The sequence below is a fragment of the Taudactylus pleione genome, unplaced genomic scaffold (genome assembly GCF_031769625.1).
Source record: "Taudactylus pleione unplaced genomic scaffold, aTauple2 ptg000886l, whole genome shotgun sequence".
In the NCBI taxonomy this organism is placed as follows: domain Eukaryota; kingdom Metazoa; phylum Chordata; class Amphibia; order Anura; family Myobatrachidae; genus Taudactylus; species Taudactylus pleione.
In genome coordinates, this window is record NW_028285287.1 from 1,756,092 (window position 1) to 1,778,761 (window position 22,670).

Below are 22,670 nucleotides of genomic sequence, written 5' to 3' on the forward strand. Positions count from 1 at the left end.
ACATGGGGGCCTGCATAAGGGGCACTGCTACAGGGGGGGGGCCTGCATAAGGGGCTGTCAATGTTAGTTAAAATAAGACCTACCCCGAAAATAAGCCCTATGGTGTTTTTTGGAACCAAAAAAAAAATAAGACAGTGTCTTATTATCGGGGAAACACGGTATGATACAGCGACACGCTACCTTCCCCGTTTGACCAGCGGACGGAGGGAGACTAGTGAGAAGAGCGGCTCCCTGTCGTGGACTGAGTGAGGGGGGGTGGGGGGCTGGAGACGTGCAGCTGTGTTTTATACTCACTGCTCTCCCTTGCTGAGAAAGAGACACACTCCATGATGCTTACGGCGGTAAGGAGGTGTCAGGTGCTTTTAACAGAAGCCCTGTGCACTCCTGACTGACTCCGAGACAGGACGCCAGGGACCCGGACCCATACCTTTAGAGAGGTGGCGAAGGGTCTCTAATTAGTAGTATCTTATAAATAAATCAAAAGACAGAAAAAAGTATATTGCTGGGGCACAGCTTTTAGTGTCCAGCTCCTTAGATACTTTTTTCTAAACTGAGGGGCTAGTGGGGCATAGAGGGCGAGGAGCTTCGCACTTCTAAATTATTTAGAGTGCCGGCTCCAACTATCCACGCCTCTATACTCCAGTGTACTAAGCTTCCAGTGTCCTTCAGTGGATGAAACAGAAATTTAATAAATAGATATAGATTCCTACAGGCGTGTTACAGGCTTTTTAAATGCATGTTACTGCATCTGCCTCTTGTGTTTCCCTAACCATAGTCTGTTTTGCATTGTTGAAGAGACTGCTAGTCTCATTTTGTGTATTTACTACATGGAAAAGCAATGCAAAGCCAACAGTTAACTCTGTACTGCTAGTAAAACCAAATACGAAACGCCTTATAGTTTATTTATAAGGTGCCACTATCTTCGTAGAGCCGGACAGGCATGGAAAAAAGTAATACACAATAAAGCAAACAAAACATAATATAATACACATGAATGAACAGCTGGGTATTTTCTCAGAGCAGGTGCAAATCATACAAATCATATAACAAAGTTAGAGATAGCACAAAGGACAGTGTGCAAATGGGCAAATGTGGGAAGGACAGGCATAAGCTTCAGCGAACTCTGCCTGTGAGTTCACTGTCTAGCTGCAGGTGTTAAGGTGGGTACACACACTTGTGTGACCAGCAATCATGCCGATGTTCAGGGACACCCTGGACATCGCATTATTGCCGGTAGACACTGCAGCGATAATGAATATGGTCAGGCTTGATGTGTAGCACCGCGACTACGGGAGCGTGCATATTGTGCATACACTCTGCACAATATGTACTATTTCTCATTCAGATTTGGCCAAATGGGAACGATACTGCTCCAGTGTGTACCCAGCATTAGATGGAGACCAGGGGAGTTGGTGGGGCAGATGGGACGAGCAGTAAGATGAATCAGGCGGCAGTGAGGTAGACACTGCTGAAGAGGTGTGCTTTGAAGGACCACTTGAAAAAGTGAGGGGGAAGAGCCTGGTCAGCTAGGGTAAGTAATTCCACAGGTAGTAGCATGTTTAAAGCAAGAGGGTATGAGGCTTTAGGCATTATAATACATACAATTTCAACATTCTGAAATTAAAAAATCTATAAAATTAAAATCGAACAGTATAAAAGTGACCAAATTATTTAAAGTGCTGTATAAAGTTTGTGGATTTGAAAGCAGCAAGATGTTTTACACGAATTGATCAATGTTCGGCTACTCGTTTGTGCCAAATCTGTCAGACAGCCTTTCATTTCATCAAGGGTAGATCATTACCCTCATTGCTATAGAGCAGGGGTTCCAAACCACGGTCCTCAAGGCACACTAACAGTCCAGGTTTTAGGGATAGCCATACTTGAGCACAAGTGACTTAATTAGTACCTCAGTTATATTGATTTAACCATCTGTGCACAATCATGGATATCACTAAAACCAGGACTGTTAGTGTGCCTTGAGGACCGAGGTTGGGAATCACTGCTATAGAGTATACACAGAGTTAGAACTTAATTGTGCCACCTTCTAAGATTCTACTAACTGTCGGTATGTTTTGTGGGGAATATGATTAACTAAGAGGCTCCCAGAACGCAGTCCTCAAGGCTCCCCTACAGTTCTGGTTTTAGAAATTTCTATGGTTGAGCACAAGTGACTTAATTAGTACATCAGTCAATTTGATTTAACCACCTCTGCTCAATCATGGATATCTCTAAATCCTGAATTGTTGGGGAGTCTTGAGGACCGCTTTTGGGAACCTCAGGATTAACTGCATCTTCCAGTTCCTGAAAGTTTAATGGTATTGGATCCACTTGTCAGAAACTCCTTTTCCATGCTTCTGTGCTGTTCTCTCCATATCCACTCCCAACCCTCTGCATGGTGTAATTGCCAACGTGATTTGTCATACCACATGACTTCTTTGCACTCAATTACAGTCCAATTCCTGTGTTCCTGAACAAACTGTAGGCATTTTACAGATTGCAGAAACAGCACTGGTGTACGGAGAGGCTTTCTGCTTCTGTAGCCAATACGATGTAAAGTGCGGTGTGTACTATTCGTTGAGCAGCCAATGCAGATTAGTCATAATTTGACGCTCTGTTACCCGTTTGTGGGACTGAACAAGTCTGCCAACTCTGCTTTCCACTCGAGCATCCAGTAGCAGTTTACAAGCACAGGTTTTGCACTCAGACCCAGATTCTTGTCTGATGGTCCTTCCTATGTACACTATACCTTACACTATAACCTACTGCCAACAATTCACCAGCAACCATTTAGCTAATGCTTGCATCAGTGCTTTCCCTCAGCAGTGCTCACACCCCAGCTCTCCTATAGGCGGCACAGGGACCGGGTCCCGACCCCCATAACACAGGACTGCTCTCAAGGCAGCCTTTTCCCTGCAGTCGGCCTGACTCCTGTTTCCTGCAATATAAGTGACCCCTGCAGTAGCTCCCAAATGCCACAGGTGAGCAGCAGATTCCAGATTTTAGTGTTTAGCTGCAGGTAGACAACTTATGTGGACAGACCTGGGAGACCTCTGACTTATGGAGCATACACACGGTCAGATGTGTCAGATGAACGATTTGAACGATATTACCAAAGTTTTGAACGATTTGAACGATTGAATGATTTTTGACTGCATTAAAATGAATGGAATCGTCCAAGTCTGACTGCAAACACATCAGATGTCAGATATAGTTATCTGACAAATGGGAACGCGCATCGTTCAGGCATGTCAGATATGTCAGATTTTCCTTCAGATATGAACGACTGAACAATTTTTAAATCATTATCGTTCAGATCTGAAGGAAAAATCTGACCGTGTGTATGCACCATTAGACTTCCATTCTACATCATACTGCTTTGGAACTCTCACACATTATGGGCCGTCATTTTCGCATGTTTCAATTATCCCCGTATACAATTGCAAAGACTTTTCGCCGGTTCGAAAAAAGTCTGTAAAAAAAAAAAAGGGGATAAGTTGTCACCATGTTATACATGGCGAAAAAAGTGCAGAATTGGGGTTTAGGGGTGCAGGCTTAAAAAAAATAAATAAAAAATAGCCTGCACCCCCGGGAATAGCCCCTAAAACACGAATTGTCTCAAAAAAAGTTAAAAATAAAAAAGGGAAACCCGCCCCTCCCCAAGAAAAATTTCATTTTGGGGGGTAAAAAAAAAATGGGGAACAGTGTTTAAAAATAGCGAAATAGGTTCAGGAGTATTCTGCAAGTATGCGGCAAGTGTGTTCTAGAATAGGCTATTAGCGGCAGTTGCTTTTTCGCAGATTTAAAAATTACTTTAGGGACTTAAAAATATGCTGGTACCCATTTTCATGTACCCCAAATTTGATGGGAAAACTTTTAAAAACGAAAAAAAAAAAAACTAAGTGCTATTCTGCATCCCTTCTTCAATGTCGGGAAAAAACATCTGCCGTGGCTATTTAAAAATGCAGAACACATTTTGCAGGGCTAAACGGGGGTACCCACAGTGATCCCCCATGTCTGGACATCATTAGGGGGGGGGTCCCAGGATGAATTTCAGAAATTCCCCTATTTTTCCCGATACTTACCTTTCCGCAGGCTCCTGTTTTTGCCAGCTCCAAATTGAATACGGGGATAAAGCAGGCACGCGCCCGATACTTTATCCCCAGAAAAGCTCCAATGTGGAACGAAAAGTCCAGCACGGACTTTTCGCTCCAATATTGAATACGGGCCTATATATCTGCTCCCCAGCCTGCTTTCATTAGAGGAATCCTAGCTCTGCTGCTCACTTTATATGTCCTTGTACTGGTTACATAGCGCCATCTAGTGGAGATTCTGAGATTGCCACCTGCAGGTCCTTTACGACAGCTTAAACCAGTTACATACCTGCCCACCTGTGCAACATACTCTCTGGGCCACCCAGGATTACCTTCTCATAGCGCCATCTAGTGGAGATTCTGAGATTGCCACCTGCAGGTCCTTTACGACAGCTTAAACCAGTTACATACCTGCCCACCTGTGCAACATACTCTCTGGGCCACCCAGGATTACCTTCTCATAGCGCCATCTAGTGGAGATTCTGAGATTGCCACCTGCAGGTCCTTTACGACAGCTTAAACCAGTTACATACCTGCCCACCTGTGCAACATACTCTCTGGGCCACCCAGGATTACCTTCTCATTTAATACTATTATTGACTGCGAAAACTCTAAAGGTACATGTTTGATGACACATCTATCTCCCAGATAACCTACCCCCTACTGTTCTTCTCAACTGTCAAGATAGTATGTGTCAAATGGCCTCGTCTGCCTGCTCAGACTCTGCTGGGGGTCAGGAAACCCAGTTAGACGATATCCTGGCCCACATCCGCTCTCTGATGACTAAATAAGACCTTCCTACCAAACAGGATTTCCTTCAACTAAAGAAAAAGTTCAGGGATACAGTAAAATCGGAGACTGCCACACTGCAATCAGACATTTACATGATTACCAGTTGCTTGATGTCTGGAGGCTGAATTATCCCCAAGACAGAGATTAGAGGCATTTACATTTATATACGAGTAGTTCCATTGGACCTCTGCTGCCTACAAAGTCCTTCTGGCAAGTCTGCCCTCCTGGGGCTCCGGTGCCTCAGGATTCCCATGCTGGGCACTAAAGTTATGCCCCAGATCTCTCCTACCGCCAGGGAGCTGTGCCTCCTCCCTCAATCAGTGGCTGCGGGCACCATCTTGAGACCCTTCTGACATGTTGAGCACCAAAGAGACTAACCCTCAACGGGACTACCCCCCAGAATGCCTGCCCCCAGCTCTCCTATAGGTGGGCACAAGGATCAGGCCCCGACCCCGTAACCCAGCACTGCCTTTACCCTACAGCTGGCCCGACTCCTGCTTTCTGCAGTACAGGTGACCAATTATACTGAACACTTGCAAACTCCAAAATAGCATATTAATCTCTCCAACCAAATAAAGACTGGAGAGCCTTAACCTAAACCAGAGATTCCCAAATGGTCCAGGTTTTAAGAGTAACCATGCTTGGGCACAGGTGACTTAGTTAGCACCTCAATTTCATTTAAATGTCTGTGCTCATCCATGGATATCCTTAAAACTTGGGACTGTTAGGGTGCCTTGAGGACAGAGTTTGGGAACCACTGCCCTAAACCACAACAAACAAGGACCTACCAGTATATTACATGCCATGCCTGAAATAACATCCAGCATCATAGTAGGAAAATGGCAGTGCACAGTTACTCTACAGGAAGCCCCCTTAGTATTGTCCCTTTAATAGACAGCATCAACAACCTGAAATGAACAGCATTAACTGCCTGAAATGAAAAAATCACTTTGGTGGATTGAAACTGATTAGCGACACATTAAAGGATTACACGCACACCTACCTTCCACGTGATGTACGAGGGAAGGAGCTGGCTGAGGACGGGTGGCACTTGCTACAGGTTGCTCTTTGGAAGAGAATATCTCCTGTATTCTCTGCATGGCCAAGAACTTCACCAGCTTTTCATCCAGCAGGTTTATCTGGATCTCTGGAACAAGATTTAGTATTTAAAATTATTAATATTTTAGAGGAAGTGGAATAGAATAGTGGAGAAGTACACTACTACGTGTGCCTAAATTTGCCTCTATAATACAAAGAGTAAAATGTATAATAGAAATGCTACAATAAAATGTATAATCTGTATTATGACACTGTAAAAACACAAAGTTTAGGTCTGTGACTGTTGTTTACAGTGGAAGTAACAAGTACACAGTAAATTTCTTCCTAAGGATCCACTCTTGTAAGCATAGGTAATAGGGTTGCCATGTGTTGCATGTTCCAAGCAAATGTGGAATATTTCTCAGACACAGGATAGAAAATGAAAACTATATCTGCTGCCTACTCAGAGGAGGAAGTCATTCTGTGGGCTGAATATTCATGAGAAGCAGCATATCAAGTCATTAGAAACCAGTGACATCAATGAGGCAGGTTCTCCATGCTGCTTCATGTTCCATGGCACATGTATACTAAAGGATAGTAACACAAAAATAATGGTAAAGAACCTCCTTTCACTGACTAAGTAGCTACCTGTATATATTTATACATAATAAAGTTTACTTGTTAAAGTTTGAAAAAAAAAATGGTGACAGCACTATTAGTTGCTGTTTTTAATTAGATGGCCACTCAGGCTAAAATAACAGCTAATATGAAAATAGGACCCAATTTATTGGTAATTTAAAAAAAGCTTGATACAATCAGACAACGAATGTGAAAAGACGTTCCACTTCAATACACCATATCTGAAAAAAAACTACAAGAAAGTAAAAAACCCACATCCCCTGAAGTTTAATTAAGATCACTCACCTCCATTTCCATCCATCAGCGTTCTGAGAGAATTTGTGAGCTCCATCATCGCTGAAGAACCAACTGACGTTCCATCGATTATTAAAGCACTAGGTCGCACTTTACCATCTAAAGAAGGAAGCCCATTCAGATTAGCATAGCAGAAAATTGATCAGGTCAATATAATCATTATGTATCGTGTGTAGAATATGTACATACATAACATTAAGTTATACATAATCAGTAAACCTTATGGGTTTTCCTTCAAATCAAAGAAAAATGATGTGACCCTCTGGCTGTCACCTTCCAGGACTTAGGGGTAAAAAGATGGCACCCTTTAGAACTTAGTGGTGAGAGCACGAAATACAGATTTATGGTATAAAATACCTTGATAATTCCTTTTCTTCGAGGTCCATAGGGTCCACAGGATCTACCTTGGGGTATGTAGTTGGATCACATCCAATGCAACAAATAGCAAAGCTTTGGAAGCTCCCAGCATGCACTGGTCCTCCTCCCTATATACCCTGCCCTCAGCCAGTTTGTAACCAAGCCTAACGGCAAGAGACAGAGTGGAGAAGGAAGTACAATTACCACAAGAAACACTCAACATATGAAGCGGGAATCTGTGAAAAAAAGGCTAAAGAACAGATCCCAGCTGAGGCCAGGTGGTTAGGGTGGGTGCCATGTGGACCCTATGGACCTCAAAGAAAAGGAATCATCAAGGTATGTTATACCATAATTCTGTATTTCTTCTTCAGGTTCCATAGGGTCCACAGGATAATCTACCTTGGGGACGTCCTAAAGCAGTTACCTTAAGGGTGGAGACGCTCCTGCGCAGAGAGGAAAATCCGCCGCCCAAAGGAAGCATCCTGGTAGGCAAACGTTTCAAAAGCCGAAAGCTTGATAACATATTAACGGAAGACCAAGTGGCTGCCTTGCAAAGCTGTTCAGCTGAGGCGCCATGTCTTACCGCCCACGATGGTCCAACAGACCGAGTGGAATGTGCTGTCACCTTGTTAGGAACAGGGAGACCAGCCTGTGTATAGACCTGACAAATAGTCATATGAAGCCATCGATTTTTATTGCGCACCTGTAAAGGATCCATTCACATATTGTATACGAAGCCAGCGAGCCAACGTTTGCTAGCCAACCTCGTTTGTGAAATCTATATAACACAAATGACTGTATTCAATTAGCGGCAAAAACAACCGTTTTCGGAAAAAAAACAACATTTTTGCCGAAAAAAAGGAGAAATCGGCAACAGGCGAAAAAAATGCAAAATCTCTGTTTTTGGATAAAAATGTGGGGATTTCTTTCAGAACCCTTTGGACACCACCAAGCCCCCCCAACCCCCAATGCTGAATTACCGGAGAAAATGTTGGTAAATTGCATACTTTGGCAAAAACAGAGCGCACAAATTTTGGGCGAAAAAAAAATCGTTAAAAATGGTATTAACATATTGGGTCTTATTTTTCGATGGGCGGTATGGATGAGTTAAGTATTTTAAACATCGCACGCGGTCGCAGCTGGTGGTTTAACGGTTTTTAAAATTGTGTTTCTACGACATGAAAATATACTTGCACCCATTTTAATGTACCCCCAATTTACGTAGAACAGTAATTTCCTGGGGGGAAAAAAAATTGCTTTCTCTCTTTTCTTTTTTGCCCAAAATACGCAACTTCAAAGGGATGTGACTGCAGTGCCCTGAGAACCAAAGACAAATCCCACGGTGCCACCGGTTGGAAAAAATGGAGGTTGAAGCCGCAAAACCCCCTGTAAGAATGTTCTAATATGCGGCAGAGGAGCAATCTTGCGCTGGAACCAACACTCAAAGAAGAAACTTGGACTCTCAAGGTAGCCCAGACAAAGATCTAAGTCTAATCCAGCCTGCAAAAAAGAAAGTACTCTAGATACCTTGAAAACTTTAGGATCATATTTTCTATGGGAGCACCAAATAAAAAATGAATGACAGATTCTGTGATAGATGCGAGCAGAAGCAGGCTTCCTTGCTTTCAACATAGTCTGAATCACAGAAGCAGAGAAAGCCCTGGCCTTTAAGACGGATGACTTAAGAGCCATGTTGTCAAAGTTAGCCGAGGTAAATCCTGGTAAAGGCAGGGGACCCTGTATCAGCAGATCCTGCTATAGAGGCAGTGGAAGTGGACTGTCTATGGATAGATTTGTCAGATCGGAGAACCAATACCTCCTGGGCCAGGCAGGGGCTATTAGGATCATCCTGCTTGAATTTTCCGACGACTCGTGAGAAGAGGGAGATTGGACGAAACAGGTATGCCAACCTGAAGTTCCATCTCACCGCCAGAGCGTCCACGAAAGGGGGGCGAGGGGTCCCTTCTTCTGGATCCGTACATGGGGACCTTGTGGTTGTGACGCGACGCCATGAGGTCTACATCTGGTAATCCCCACCTGTCCCCAGGAGTTGGAACACATTCGGAAGAGGAGCCATTCTCTGGAGTGTATGTCCTGGCGACATAGGAAGTCCACTTCCCAGTTAAAAACACCTGGGTTGAATATTGCCGAGATTGCTAGATGATAGCCTTCTGCCCACAGCAGAATCTTTGCCACTTCCTTCATGGCTGCCGGGACTTCGTGTGCCTCCTTGATGATTGATGTAGGCCACTGCCGTCGCATTGTCGGACTGAACCTAGACAGGCCTGTCCTGAAGAAGGTCCTGCGCCAGTATGAGTGCTTTGTGCACGTCTCGAAGCTCCAATATATTTATTGGTAGGAGACTTTCCTGGTCCGTCCACCATCCCTGAAAGGTGTGATGACAAGTCACTGCTCCCCATCCTCGCAAACTTGCATCCGGGGTGAAGAGTACCCATTCCAGAGTCCATAATGGACGACCCTTGTCTAAATGAGTCGTCTCCAGCCACCAAGCAAGGGAGAGCCGAACCTCTGGTGAGATGCAAATCATTTGATGCTTTATCCGATGATTCTGCCCATCCCACTGGGCCAGGATCCACAGCTTTAGGGACCTGGAGTGGAACTGGGCATAAGCAACCATATGGAATGTGACTACCATGGAGCCCACTATCTGCATAGCTAAGTGAACTGACACTGTTTGCTTGAAACGTAGATTGTGCACATGAGACTGTTGTGCTACAATCTTGTCCCCTCTCCCAGAGTCCAGCAGCACCCCCAAGTGAACCATCTGCTGAGTTGGAGAAAGAAATTACTATTTCCAATTGATTACCCAACCGTGCTCCTGTAAGCAGACAATGGTCATCTGTAGATGACATTGTAAAATCTCCTGAGATTGTGCCAATATCAGGAGGTTGTCTAGACACAGCAGTATCCTCCCTGTCGTCTGAGATGAGCCGTCATGACTACTAATTTCAGGCTCTACTCTTCGGTATTTACCAAAATAATGGCAATGTTGCCTCATCCACCGTTGACCCCAGAAAGCTATGGTGCAATCGGGACATGCAGATATGCTATAGTCTCCAGGCTCCAAAACCAACATAATTGACCGTAGGGTTTCCATACAGAATTTGGGCACCTTAATGAATCTGTTGAGAGATTTCAGATTCAAGATAGGGAAGTGTCCCATTGGGTTTCTGAATCAAAAATAAATTTGAATAACCACCCATTCCCCTGTTGCGTCACAGGAATGGGGATTAAGACTCCTGCCTCAGGAGATCCCCAACTGACTCCCGGTAGGCCCAAGCTCTGACCGGGTTCTGAAGGAAGGGCTGTGCCCACAAACCTTTGAGGGAGTTGCCTCAGGAACGTGAAGGCATAACCCTGAGACACCAGCTCTCGCCCCCAGGCATGTTGTTCTGAGTCTGTAAAAGTCAGCCTCCCCGACATTCTCCAGGGGGAGGCCCTCCCCATCAGACAGTGGGCTTACCGTCTGGCTTAGACGCCGGGCGCTTGCTGACCAAGATTTCTTGGGCTGCAGTTTCCTGTAGGAATTACTGTTTCTTTGTCCTACCTTGAGCACGAAAAGACAGAGATGACGACTGCCTCTTAGAGGTGGACATAGATGGCAAATCAGCCGACCTTGGTGTTGCCAAAGAAGTTATCCAACTCTGGTCCGAACAGTACCCTCCCCGCAAAAGGCAAAGATTTCTAGAGCCTTTCTGGCCCTGCATCTGCCTTCCAGGTCTTTGGCCATAGGGATCTTCGGCCTGCCATTTGAGTATGCCGAGACCCTAAAAGCCAGAATACCTGCGTCAATAACCGCTTCCCCCATATAAAAGCTGCTTCTTGCATCTGGCTGAGAAGAGACTGCTGCTCTCTGGTCATCAGATATAGTATCCTCCAGAGACTTTGTCCATTCCTCCATAGCCTTGGTCACCCAGGCTACAGCCATAGCTGGTCTGGTAATAGCTCCAGGTAATGAAAACATTGATTTCAAATAATTGTAAATTTTTCTATCTGTAACCTCCTTTAAAGAGCATGCTGCAGGAATGGGTAACGTATCACTCCTGATAAATCTTGTCATATGAGCCTCTATCGTCGGAGGAAGTCCCCACTTGTTACACTCTGCTGGTGCAAATGGGTATCGAGAGGTTATATTCCTTGTAGCATGGAAATGCTTACCAGGAGTACTCATGCTTCGGACAAGAAATTCGTCAGTTGCTCAGACTGAGGAAAATAATCCTTAGTCACCTTCTGACGTCTAAAGGCTGGATCCCTAGATGTCAGTAAACCTCCTCTTTCCTCTACTGAGGACAGATCTAACCACTCTTACCGAGAGGGGATATTCCTACAAGGGACTAATGGTCTTCTTTCACTGAGACAGACCCAGAACTCTGATATCAGAGTCTGATGAGGAGGCAGAGTCAGACTCTAAAAGGCCATGGGTGACGAGCACCTCTCCTATGCCCCTGCTTCACCACCACTGGTCTATCTGCCTGCGGAGAGACTGTAGATGGCGGCATACTCTGCTAGAGTGAGCAGTAGAATAAACCCAACAGGTATTCATGGGTGGCATAGACATAAGACACATATGCTGTGAACACCCCATAGCATGAGGCACTGTAGCCGAAGCTCGTGCTTCTGCGGCTCTGTCCACTTAGTGCGAAATCTGAGACCCAGCGGCCACTCAGGTGGCTCTAGTGCCGATGCAGGTGTACTGGAGATCCAAGGTAGCTGTTACAACAGAACCACACAAATCCATCCTAATTAACAACCTGCTCAGACAAGCGTGCAGCACAGGACTTCCATGATCCTAGCACTGGCATTTCATCCTTCTCACCTTTACCTTTAGACATGGCAAATGTATAAATGGTATAAGGCAGTGTTGGCTAACCTTGACACTCCAGCTGTTATGGAACTATATAACCCAGCATGCACTGCTACAGTTTTGCTATTAGGGCATGCTAAAACTGTGGCAGGGCATGCTGGGATATATAGTTCCACAACAGCTGGAGTGTCAAGGTTAGCCAACACTGGTATAAGGTATACAGTACAAATGCAATGTGACTTATTATTGAAAACATTCCACACACCTTCAGGTGGATGAGGAGAAATACAGTGATAGATATAACTGACAGTTTTGAGAAAACAGGCAGAATACACACAGCAGCTAGCATTATAGTCACATACAATGCATAAATACGCACATTTGCTAAAGCAATATGGACTCTGAATCAACTGACCAGCCCCGAGGGGGTTGTGGTAGGATACAGTGCGCTATATGCAAAACTCAAGGGAGAGGTATATAGAGAGACAGACCAAACATCTGAGACCACCGCTACCGCAGTGCACGGAACAAACACTAAATTGCGCGCGTCTCACATGAGGTGGTCAATTATAGCAAACCAGACGCTGGAATCCGTACACGGAAGTTCGCACCTGGCGGAGAGTAGCGGCTGGGGGAGTGTCTTATCTCCCCAAGGCTGCGATTTTGACGGCCGGGTACGCAGAACTACAAGGTCGCAAGATGTTGACTAATGCATCTTACTACCCGTCCCCGGCAATAGACAATATGGCCCCGGCCGCCTCTGATGCATCTCAACACCAGAGGCGAGGGACTGCTTTGTGCACGATTCCCCGAGAGGAATCGCTTACCTGACATCTGTGACCCGACTGCAGTCCCGGAACTCAGCATTAAGCCGCTAGCTAAACCATGCTGAGGCCTGCCGAGAACCTCAGGGCATATAGCGGGTGCTGGTGTTTCGGCGGCGTCGGAGGTAGATGGAGTCGCAGTACAGCATCATTACCGGCAGCTGGTACCGCTAATATCTAAAGTTTTTAAAACTAAAGGTAAATCATAAAAGAAAAAGCTTAGGACTGCCTAGGCATTCCAGCTGCATAACAGGTGCAACTGGCTAGCCATGAACCAAACAATAAAACTGTATGCCTGTTGGTGGGATAAGAAAAAGTCCACTTAAAATGTGTAAGAAAAGCAGAAGTAATGTAATTTCAAAGTGTTCTTAAAGTACAAAAAATTATTAGGTCCAAACCACGTTCAAGTGTTATCATCATTACTAACAGTGCCATCTGCTGGAGTCTATATATGTAAAGGACTGCCTAAAAAGCAGCAAGTTTATATCTAGAAGGTTATAGAACATGAATGTTTAACCTTTGCACAGAAACAAATACAGGTTGAGTCTCCCATATCCAAAAATTTCGAAATACGGAATATTTTTAGCATGACTGAAATAGTGAAACCTTTGATTTTTGATGGTTCAATGTACACAAACTTTGTTTAAGGCACAAAATTATTAAAATTAAAGTATAAAATTACCTATAGGCTGTGTGTATAAGGTGTATATGACACATATGAATTTCATGTATGTACACAAACATTCTTTGAGCCACAAAATTATTGAAAATACTGTATAAAATAACTTTCAGGATGTGTATATAAGGTGTATATGAACCATAAATGCATTCTGTGTTTAGATTTGGGCCCTATTCCTAAGACATTTCAAAATGGTATGCAATTATTCCAAAATACAGAATATTCCGATATCCAAAATACCCTTGGTCCCAAGCATTTTGGATATGGGAGACTCAACCTGTATAACACAAAATTATGAGAAATTGAATGCTGGGTACACACTATGCGATATGTCGCTGTATCAGCCAATGAACAACATATCACATAGTGCATCTGTTTGTGTGTACAGAAGATATGTCTGAACGACATTCAACAAGATAGCACGTCGGCCCTGCAGCAAATATATCTGTACATCTGGCTTTCTGTGCAGGCAACCTACCCAGATGCTGGCCCAGGAACTGCCGCTAATGACGTCACTACCAGTTCCTGTGGCCAGACATGTCGGACGGCGCATTGGCAAGTGTGTATGCACAATATTGTTTGTGCATACCGCTTGCCAAATCGGTGGTCAGCCGGCCGGTCCATCGCTCAAGTGTGTATACAGCATAAGCTTTTCTGCACTAATGTTAACATAATGACAATTTCCAAAACAGCTCTTTGATGCCAAAATGTATTTCACTGTTGGCAAACAGTAACAGATGCTGTGGACAGAAGACGTTAATCTCACAAAGAACAGGCAGACAATATTCACAAAGTAAATATTAATAGCCAATACCCAGCATGACATTCATCTAAAAACCACACAATGTGTTGCCATGAATGCATTTTTTACCTTTTCCTAGTTTACAGATCTCACTACTGTTCTATCTTTTAACAAAAAAAACAAACAAAAAAACACAGATCAGTGGCATTTCACACTAGAACTACGAGTTGCTTTACTTAACTACTCAATTACTTGGGGTAGCCATCCATTAAAAACTATTAAAATGTTTATGTTTTGGAGATCAGTCAGAGAATGCTTACGCACACCTAGGCATCACTAACGCTAAGCAAAATCCTGGTCTCCTCTAGATCGGAGCCATGTGTTGCTGTAACCACAAGCCTCATATGGCTTTTGGTGGCTGCAATCAGCACCTGGAGTGTGTCACTGAAATTTTGTCGTGAAAACAATTAACTAAAGGGTGGACTGGACCTGAAAGGGTAGTACGTGACAAGCCAAAATCTCCCACTTTCCAATGACATATACATAACCTTACTAACCATCCTCAGTCACTGTGCTCTTTGAAATGGGACTTCAGGGATGGGAGGAAGAGGAAGTCTCTGCCCTCTGACATGCAGTGTGCACCAGAGTGTTCACAGATTGATCAGGAGGACTACAACTGTCTACCACCCCTTCCTGTCATGGCCATCTCACCATCAGGACCATGGTACCAAAACATAGAATGAGGAGATTGCATTCAGTAGTAGTCACTTGGTTATAGCATTGCTGCCACTGAATGGTGCAGATAAGTTTAAAATATATCGATATCTAATAAATGAGAACGTCTGTTGGTCTAATTGTGATAAAATCCCAAACCACTGAACTGATGGTGTTGCCGTTTTCATCATTGTGTAGGTAATTTTCCCAGGCAGGTTTTAGGCTAAAGCTGGCCACACATCTAAAGATTATCTGTCCAACCAGCCAACTAGTTGATTGGTTGGAATGAAAATCTGGTAAGGAATTTGCTCCCAAACGCTGGAAAATGGACCAAAACTGTTGTTTGAACAAATAGTTTATATCAAACATTTAACAAACTTGTCTGAACGACCATTTTCATCTGTTTTCTGGCATTTAGGAGCAAATTGCTGATCATCATTTACTCCAATACATTACCAGATTTTCATTACAACCAATCAACAAGTTGGCTGGTTGGATGTAAGTTGGTCTAGTGTGTGGCCAGCTTAAGGATCATCACGATTGATCTTCAGGGGACTGTGGGCAGGGTTCCATGGGGAGGGGTTCCCCCCACACTGCTCTTGGATACTCTAAATCACAAGTTCTCAAACTCGGTCCTCAGGACCCCAAACAGTGCATGTTTTCCAGGTCTCCTCACAGAATCAGTGAAATAATTAGCTCCACCAGAGGAACTTGTAAAATGTGTCAGTGAGTAATGACTACACCTGTGCACCTGCTGGGTGACCTGCAAAACGTGACCTGTGTGGAGTCCTGAGGACCGAGCTCGAGAACCACTGCTCTAAATTATTTTCATCCCTATGTTCCGAAGAGGAGCTTTAGCTGTGAGATGAAGCCAGAGCCTGCAGTCAAGAGGGCAGCTGCCACCTGAGGAGACCCATTACAAAAGCGCTGGTGTACCTACTGTTCAGGGACCCGTTATGATCGGAGGAGCTCCCTGTTCTCAGTGACAAGAATACCGGAGGGCAGTCACTGAAGAGAACAGAGGGGCCGGCTCAGTGCAAGTTCCTAGAAGACTGTGCAGGAGGAGCGGCCCAGTACAAGGGAGCTGGTGTCCAAGTGGCAGAGATCACCAGAGTGCAGCCCACTCAGGGAGGAAGCCAGCTGTCTAAGGAGAGACAGATCACACACTTCCATCCAAGCGGAACCGGGTAGTGCAGCTAGTAGTAAATAAAGAATAGAAAAAAGTGACACTAGCAATGTATTTCATAGTGTTATAGAAGCATGAAGGGCTTCTTCTGTAGGGACAAAGGCAGCGACACTGCTCCACTTACTTTATGTGAGCCTGTACTTTCTGCCCGCCTTGTCCCTGGCCAGATTAGTCAGCTGGTGCGTCTGGTCAGGGTGGCTTGACAAAAATAAAAGGTGATGACTTTTTTGTAGGTTTGGGATCACATATTTTGGGTGAATGGATGACTAAATAAAAAAAATAAAAAAATCTAAGGTGGCAGTAATTATAGAGCATGGTCACTACTGTAGTTTCAATGGGAAGGCTTCTACAAAGGCTAAACCCATTAAATTACAGTGTTTCTCCATCTCCAGTCCTCAGGGAGCACTAAGTGCATGTTTTACAGACCTCCTCAGTATCACAAGTGAAATAATTAGCACCATATGTGAATTGTTTCAAATGGGCCAGCCAGTAATGAATACACCTGTGCACCAACTAGGAAATCTGGAAAACATGCACTGTTAAGGGTCCTTGAGGACTGGAGTTGGAAAAGCTGATTTAGACAAACCATGAGTATGCAGAAGGAAGACGTGCATTTGAAGTGGTTAAATAGGTGTGATTGGGAAAGGGAAATAAAATAAAAACACAGCCATACTGTACCACTGTGTAAATGACCTCTGAATGACAGCACTCTAGGGACCCATTAGAAATAAATAAATATAACAGTTTTCTGGACTGGACAGACTGAAGTGGAAGTGAGCAGGTTGTGATAAAATCTAGCTTCAGATGACAGAAGTTCCCAGTGAGGTTCAATACTGAAGGGGAAATGGAAGGGGGTTGTTTGTCCAAAAGCAGCAACCTTTTTAAAAACGTTACTTTGGTTTGTAACTACTCACATGTACCTTTTCTCTGTCCCTATTTAGATCAAGCAGAATTGTATCTAATCCACTGAGCATAGCTGTGCTTATACACAAGAAAAAAAAAAATTTCTACAGGGGCGATTCAATTCTAAAGGTGCCTACACTCTCTAGACGATGTGCTCCTGATGCGATATCGTGAGCGATTTCCCTTGAACTCTCCCCAGCAGCTCCCAGGCTCTCCAATCTGTCCAATCTGACTAAAGATCTATCTTGTACAAAATTTATCTATTGCACCAAAAAGTGTACGAGATTGGCAAATCTTACCTGCAGCAGGCAAGATCTGAAGATGCGATGTACGACCAGCGGGTACGCGAATCGGCATCGTGAGTGGACACTCACAATATGGACATATATTTTACACGATTTGTCGTTCCGATGCGTTGAAATCAGGCGAATCGTGTAAAATATTGTCTAGTTTGTAGGCACCTTCACACGGGAAATTAGCTCCCTGGCTTAGAGCCCAGGAACTATTTAATAGATTCCCGCAAAGCTTCTATATCACACAAGAATGTACAGGATTAGCCACGTTTAGCAGCTTCCCCCATGCCAAGTCCCAGACGCAATGCAATTACAGCCCAGCACTCCAGACCACTCACGCAGCTCTACTTAACACGGATTTTTGCTCACAACCAAGTAGGGTGCGAGCAGAAATCTGCGATAAATGCAGCCTTGGGGTTAGGCGCAGGAAGTAATTGAATAGCTTGGAAGTTAAATTGCCATGAATAACTTCAATCCCCACCACCCCCATTTAACCACTTGCCTGGCGTGGTCGCATCATATATGGCTACGCCTAGCTTATCTGGGCTTTCCCTGACGCGGTTGCATCTGAAGCCAGACTCAGGATACCGTACCGGCCCCTCTGCTTCCTGCCCAGTTCCCTCCTTCCTCCCAGGTTAACAGGCAATGGGGCAGCTGCAGGAAAGCAATCTTCCAGTAACCCGATCTTGGGTCACAGTGCTCAAGACAGCTGTAGCCGCGTGCACAACAGTACTTAACTCATTCAAGTGTTTTTTTTTAAACTTGCATAAAACTTTTTACCCAAATATGTCCCCAAAATATGATAAAAAAAATCCAGTATGTAAATAGCCAAGTAACTTGAAGTCCATTTTATTGGCAGATCTGCACTAGCAAAAATGTTTTACTTATTCAGGTTTAAATAGCTATTTACATAATTTGATTAAAGGGGGGGAACGATGAGAATTTTAGGGGTCTTTTTGGAAAAAATATTAGCCAGTTAAGTGGTTAAGAAATGTAAATGGTCAACACAACAGTCAATGAAGTCATGAACTACACTAATGACAAATATACCAAAGCAGGAACATATTTACAGGCCATCTCTGGATACTTGCATTTCAATATGTAAGATTAACATACTGGTCATCTGAAAAACTTTAAGATGGTACAAACTATTCCTACCGCCACTGAAATAAACAAAAAGTGATGTTGAAGAATCTCCCAGCAGTGTCATTGCACTGAGCAGTGCCAAGCACATGCTATTTTCTAGAGGCCATATGAGCCTTACAAACTTCTTAGCAGATATATGTGCACAAAGTCATGGAGTTCACACAACTGACTGGTTTTGTTGGCCGAGAAACACGATGGCCATCTACATTCAGAGACATTTGTCATTGTTTAAGATGACCACAATATAGCAAACTGTTTATACAATTCATGTAGTAGAATATTTGAATATACATTGAAGCTCTCGGTACACTTAAAACAATCAAATTTATTATGCATGCTGTCAAGCTGTATAACTCACCTGTAGGGGGAGCAGCTGCACAAAGTTTGGAGGCACCAGGAGCTGCTGAGGTGAGATCATCACTAACAGCCTGTGGAGGTGTAAGTGCCCTGGTGCCAGAAAGCGGTGACCCAACAGGTCGGGAATCATGTTGACTCAGTGGAGGTCCAGGTTGCGTTTGAGTATGTTTTCGTGACAAAGTGCTAGAAATTTCAGGACTGGTGCAAGAATTTGGAGTAACAGCAGGCACTGGAAGCCTCTGGGTACAGAGTGTGGGTACTGCCGTACTCTCTGTCTTCAACACATGATTTGGGAGAACAGTCGCTGTGGGAGGCGTACCTGACCGAGGCCGTGTTTGCCGCTGGGAAAGTACAGAAATGCCAGTGCTAGCTCCAGTTAGCCTTTGATGGTCAATCAATTGTTCCGTGGGGCTCGGGCTATCATTGTAAGTATGTGGTCCATTTGATTTAGATTCTGATACAGCAGGTCCATTGGAAGTTCCACAATTGGCCGAGAGACGCGGTTTCACCACACAAGGAGCATCTTCCTCCAATGTTGTAGACTGACTGCTGGGACACAAAGATGAAGGAAACTGAGGCTTGCCATCTGCATGCTGGTGAGAGTTGGAAATGGAACCATCAGGTGCAATGACCGGTTTGACATCCAACAAGTCTACGTCATCTGATCCCCATGATGGCAACTGCTTAGCAGATAAGTATTTCAATATGCTGCATTGAAGAGCAACCACACTGCGGAGCCACTAAAAAAAAATCAAAACAAAAATATTTGGATTAAAATACAAATACATATCTAACCAATTATTTAAACTTAAAGATAATATAAAAGCAATGGAGAATGCAGCCATTTGTGATACTCTAGTGCAGGGGTGTCAAACTCATGGCCATTTAGCTGCTGTGGGACTACATATCCCAGCATGCCCTGACACTGTTTTAGTATGCCCTAAGAGCAAAACTGTGGCAGTGTATACTGGGATGTGTAGTTCCACTGTAGCTGGGTGGCCTAAGTCTGACACCGCTGCTCTACTGGATATAGAAATATGTAAGTAAGGAAAATATGTTATATAAAAATACAACTGTGCAATGGTTGGTTGAATGAAATAGCCAACTATAATCGTGCGACCCGGGTCCTGATAACTGCATGTGGAAAGCCACATTCCCGACGCTTGGAGATATCATCTCCAAGCGCCGGCAGAGGTAAGCCCCGACAATATCCCAGGTCCAGCCTGCTGCGTAAACGGGGTTCAAGCCGCTGTGACACGGCTTGAAACCCTTGTTCAGTGTCGTGGGCTGGACCCTGGATTTAGGTGTAAAAGGTGTATAACACTCATTAGGCTTCACAAATTATCAAAATTTTATGGACGTACCCATCCTACGTTCCTCCTGGCGTAGTGCAGCATTTGTAGTAACAGGTTCTACCCAGCGTGCTGCAGCATTTATAGTAACCAAGGTTACTACTGGAGTTGAATAAAGTTCTATAAAGAGTGGTAAAGTAATGGTAGTAAGAGGACTGGTTTTGTACTAACCTCTTGCTGCTCTGCTTGGTTAGCTAAGTGCTCAGAATGCAGTAGGCGCTTTTGCGATTCATCAGGTACACCGTTACAAATAAGTTCTCCATCACGTATACCTGCAGAAGGCAGTAATTGCTGAGGCGATTGGTACTGGGCCTTAATAGATTCAGGAACCTAAGATTTATATAGTAAAATGAAAAGATGAAAAAGTGATTGGTATAGCATGTAACAAATGTAGCGAATGTAATTGGAATAACCAATGCATAAATATCTTAAAACAAAAATGAATCTTTATAAAGCATAGAAATAGAAAGCCTATAGTACAGAAACCATTGAGAACTATATGTAATGCTTTTCTACTAACCCAATTTCTGTTACACACACACACACACACTTCTCAGTGCCAAGCTTAATCTTAATTTAAATGGCTTCAATCTAAAATTAAATTCCAATGCTTGAAATTATTTCAAGATTATTCACCTTGACTGTGTTTTTCCTGGCTGCCGGTAGCACCCTGCGGTTTGGTGGATGTATTTTATGGATGCGGCTCAGAAAGTCCAGCTTTACCGCATGCTGGGAAATGGTGTCCTGGAAACGGTCAAACACCTGGCATCGATTACTCAGGGTCATACTCTTCTGGTTCAGCTAAAAATGGACACAAAGGTGATAAAAAGACCTTATAACATCTTCATTTGAGGAAGACAAGCTGCTAATATTTTCATGAGGACTCAACTAATGTCTATAGAATATATTGTACAGTCAATTAAAATGGCTAAAAGAGATATCTAATATGTTTGTTGTTCTTATTGCCATTATTTACAATAGCAAAACAGTCACATATCTTATGAAAGAAGAATCAATAGCCTATCAACACAACTTTGCACTGTAGGGATATCCGAGAACCTGACATCTTCAAAGATTTTTATAGAAATGCCAACAATTCCAAAAAGACTCACCACAATGTGCTCAATATGGTTGGGACACATCCAGCGGCCGGTTGGCATGGCAGTGAGGGGAGGGTCCAAACAGTCCATATGGAACAAGAGGGGGCAGTAATCACACTGAATTAAAGGTGCTACGCGACAGCTCCTGGCAGAGAGACATACATTTTACAAAGATTTTCATTACAGAGTTCCTCACTTTTCTACATTTGTTCTCAGGAGTAAAGCTTAGCCAAAGTAATACAGAACAATATACAGTGCTCCCATTGACAGAGGTAGAATGCTTGACTGCAATTATCAAGCATTAAAGGACCTGGAGCCAGTTACTATACATGCCTGTTACAAGTGAAGCAGACTTTAACTGGTAGAGGAACCAGGCCATTGTGATCCAACTCGTGCTGTGCTTTCTTTACATTTTTCCCCGTCATTTCTTCTTTCCTCCGCCGCTTGCTGGTGCCTGTGGAAGAGTTGGTAATTACTCAGCACATTGTGATATTAAGTCTCAAAGCAACAAACGTCACTTGTACATATGGTCCACGAGGTTCTAAGACCTAAGTCACCCACTAACACATGTTGGTAGATGGATCTGGTGAGATACCTGCTGCAACCTCATTGGGTCAGAGTAACTGGCAGTGCTAATCCTCATCACTGACCTGGAAGTGCTGTGGTGCAGGTGAGTTCATTGGGCAACTGAAACTGGGTAGGATTGCGCTCCATAGCTGCTGCAATGAGGAGCTGAAATGGTCTCTTTAGCTGAGAATGACTGCAATCAGACTCCGTAGAAGGTTCATCATCCACATCAATCATGTCCTCATCCATGTCATTTTGCTCAGAATTAGGAGTATCAGTGCTGGCACTGGATGTAGGGGTGCCTGGACGGCTTACCCTCCTCTCCAACACCTTGGCTTGGGCAAGGGCTCGAAAGCTGCCAGCAGCTCGCTCAGAAAAATCTATGTCACTGGTGGGTGACACAGTCCTCCTACCATATCTGTCAAACAATCCATTAACCTGGCCCAGTTCCTTCTTCCGTTCACGTTTCTGCAAGTAGGAGATGAGAGAAACAGTGATAAACATTTGCTTTTTAGTAATACACAGCCATGTTAATATGATGGGCAGATCGCATTCCTACCAAAAATATACCCAATAGTCTGAAAGGTTAGTGGAGTTAGTGGAGCAAGGAACATTAATGTAAACATGCTGCATAGGGTAGGAATGGAGACCTATAATATACTCTTCATGATATAAGAGTTCAGAATGTAAGTTGTAAACAATCACAGTATGGCAATCTTACAGTCAAGAGTTGTCATCGCAAAAGAGATGGAATGACCTTTACATGAATCA

The 22,670-nt window shown here is 43.9% G+C and overlaps 1 protein-coding gene across 1 annotated transcript in view; it reads right to left on the reverse strand.

Moving 5' to 3' along the window:
- Window positions 1–22,670, reverse strand: part of PHF12 (PHD finger protein 12) — a 122,531-nt gene that overhangs the window by 31,994 nt on the left and 67,867 nt on the right. The window contains exons 4-11 of the mRNA XM_088459002.1: window positions 21,983–22,367; window positions 21,666–21,786; window positions 21,345–21,477; window positions 20,869–21,033; window positions 20,404–20,562; window positions 18,882–19,620; window positions 6,846–6,953; window positions 5,887–6,030 (exon numbers count right to left, since the gene is read on the reverse strand). Coding sequence (XP_088315128.1) covers window positions 5,887–6,030; window positions 6,846–6,953; window positions 18,882–19,620; window positions 20,404–20,562; window positions 20,869–21,033; window positions 21,345–21,477; window positions 21,666–21,786; window positions 21,983–22,367 — 1,954 coding nt within the window. The remainder of the gene's footprint in view (window positions 1–5,886; window positions 6,031–6,845; window positions 6,954–18,881; window positions 19,621–20,403; window positions 20,563–20,868; window positions 21,034–21,344; window positions 21,478–21,665; window positions 21,787–21,982; window positions 22,368–22,670) is intronic.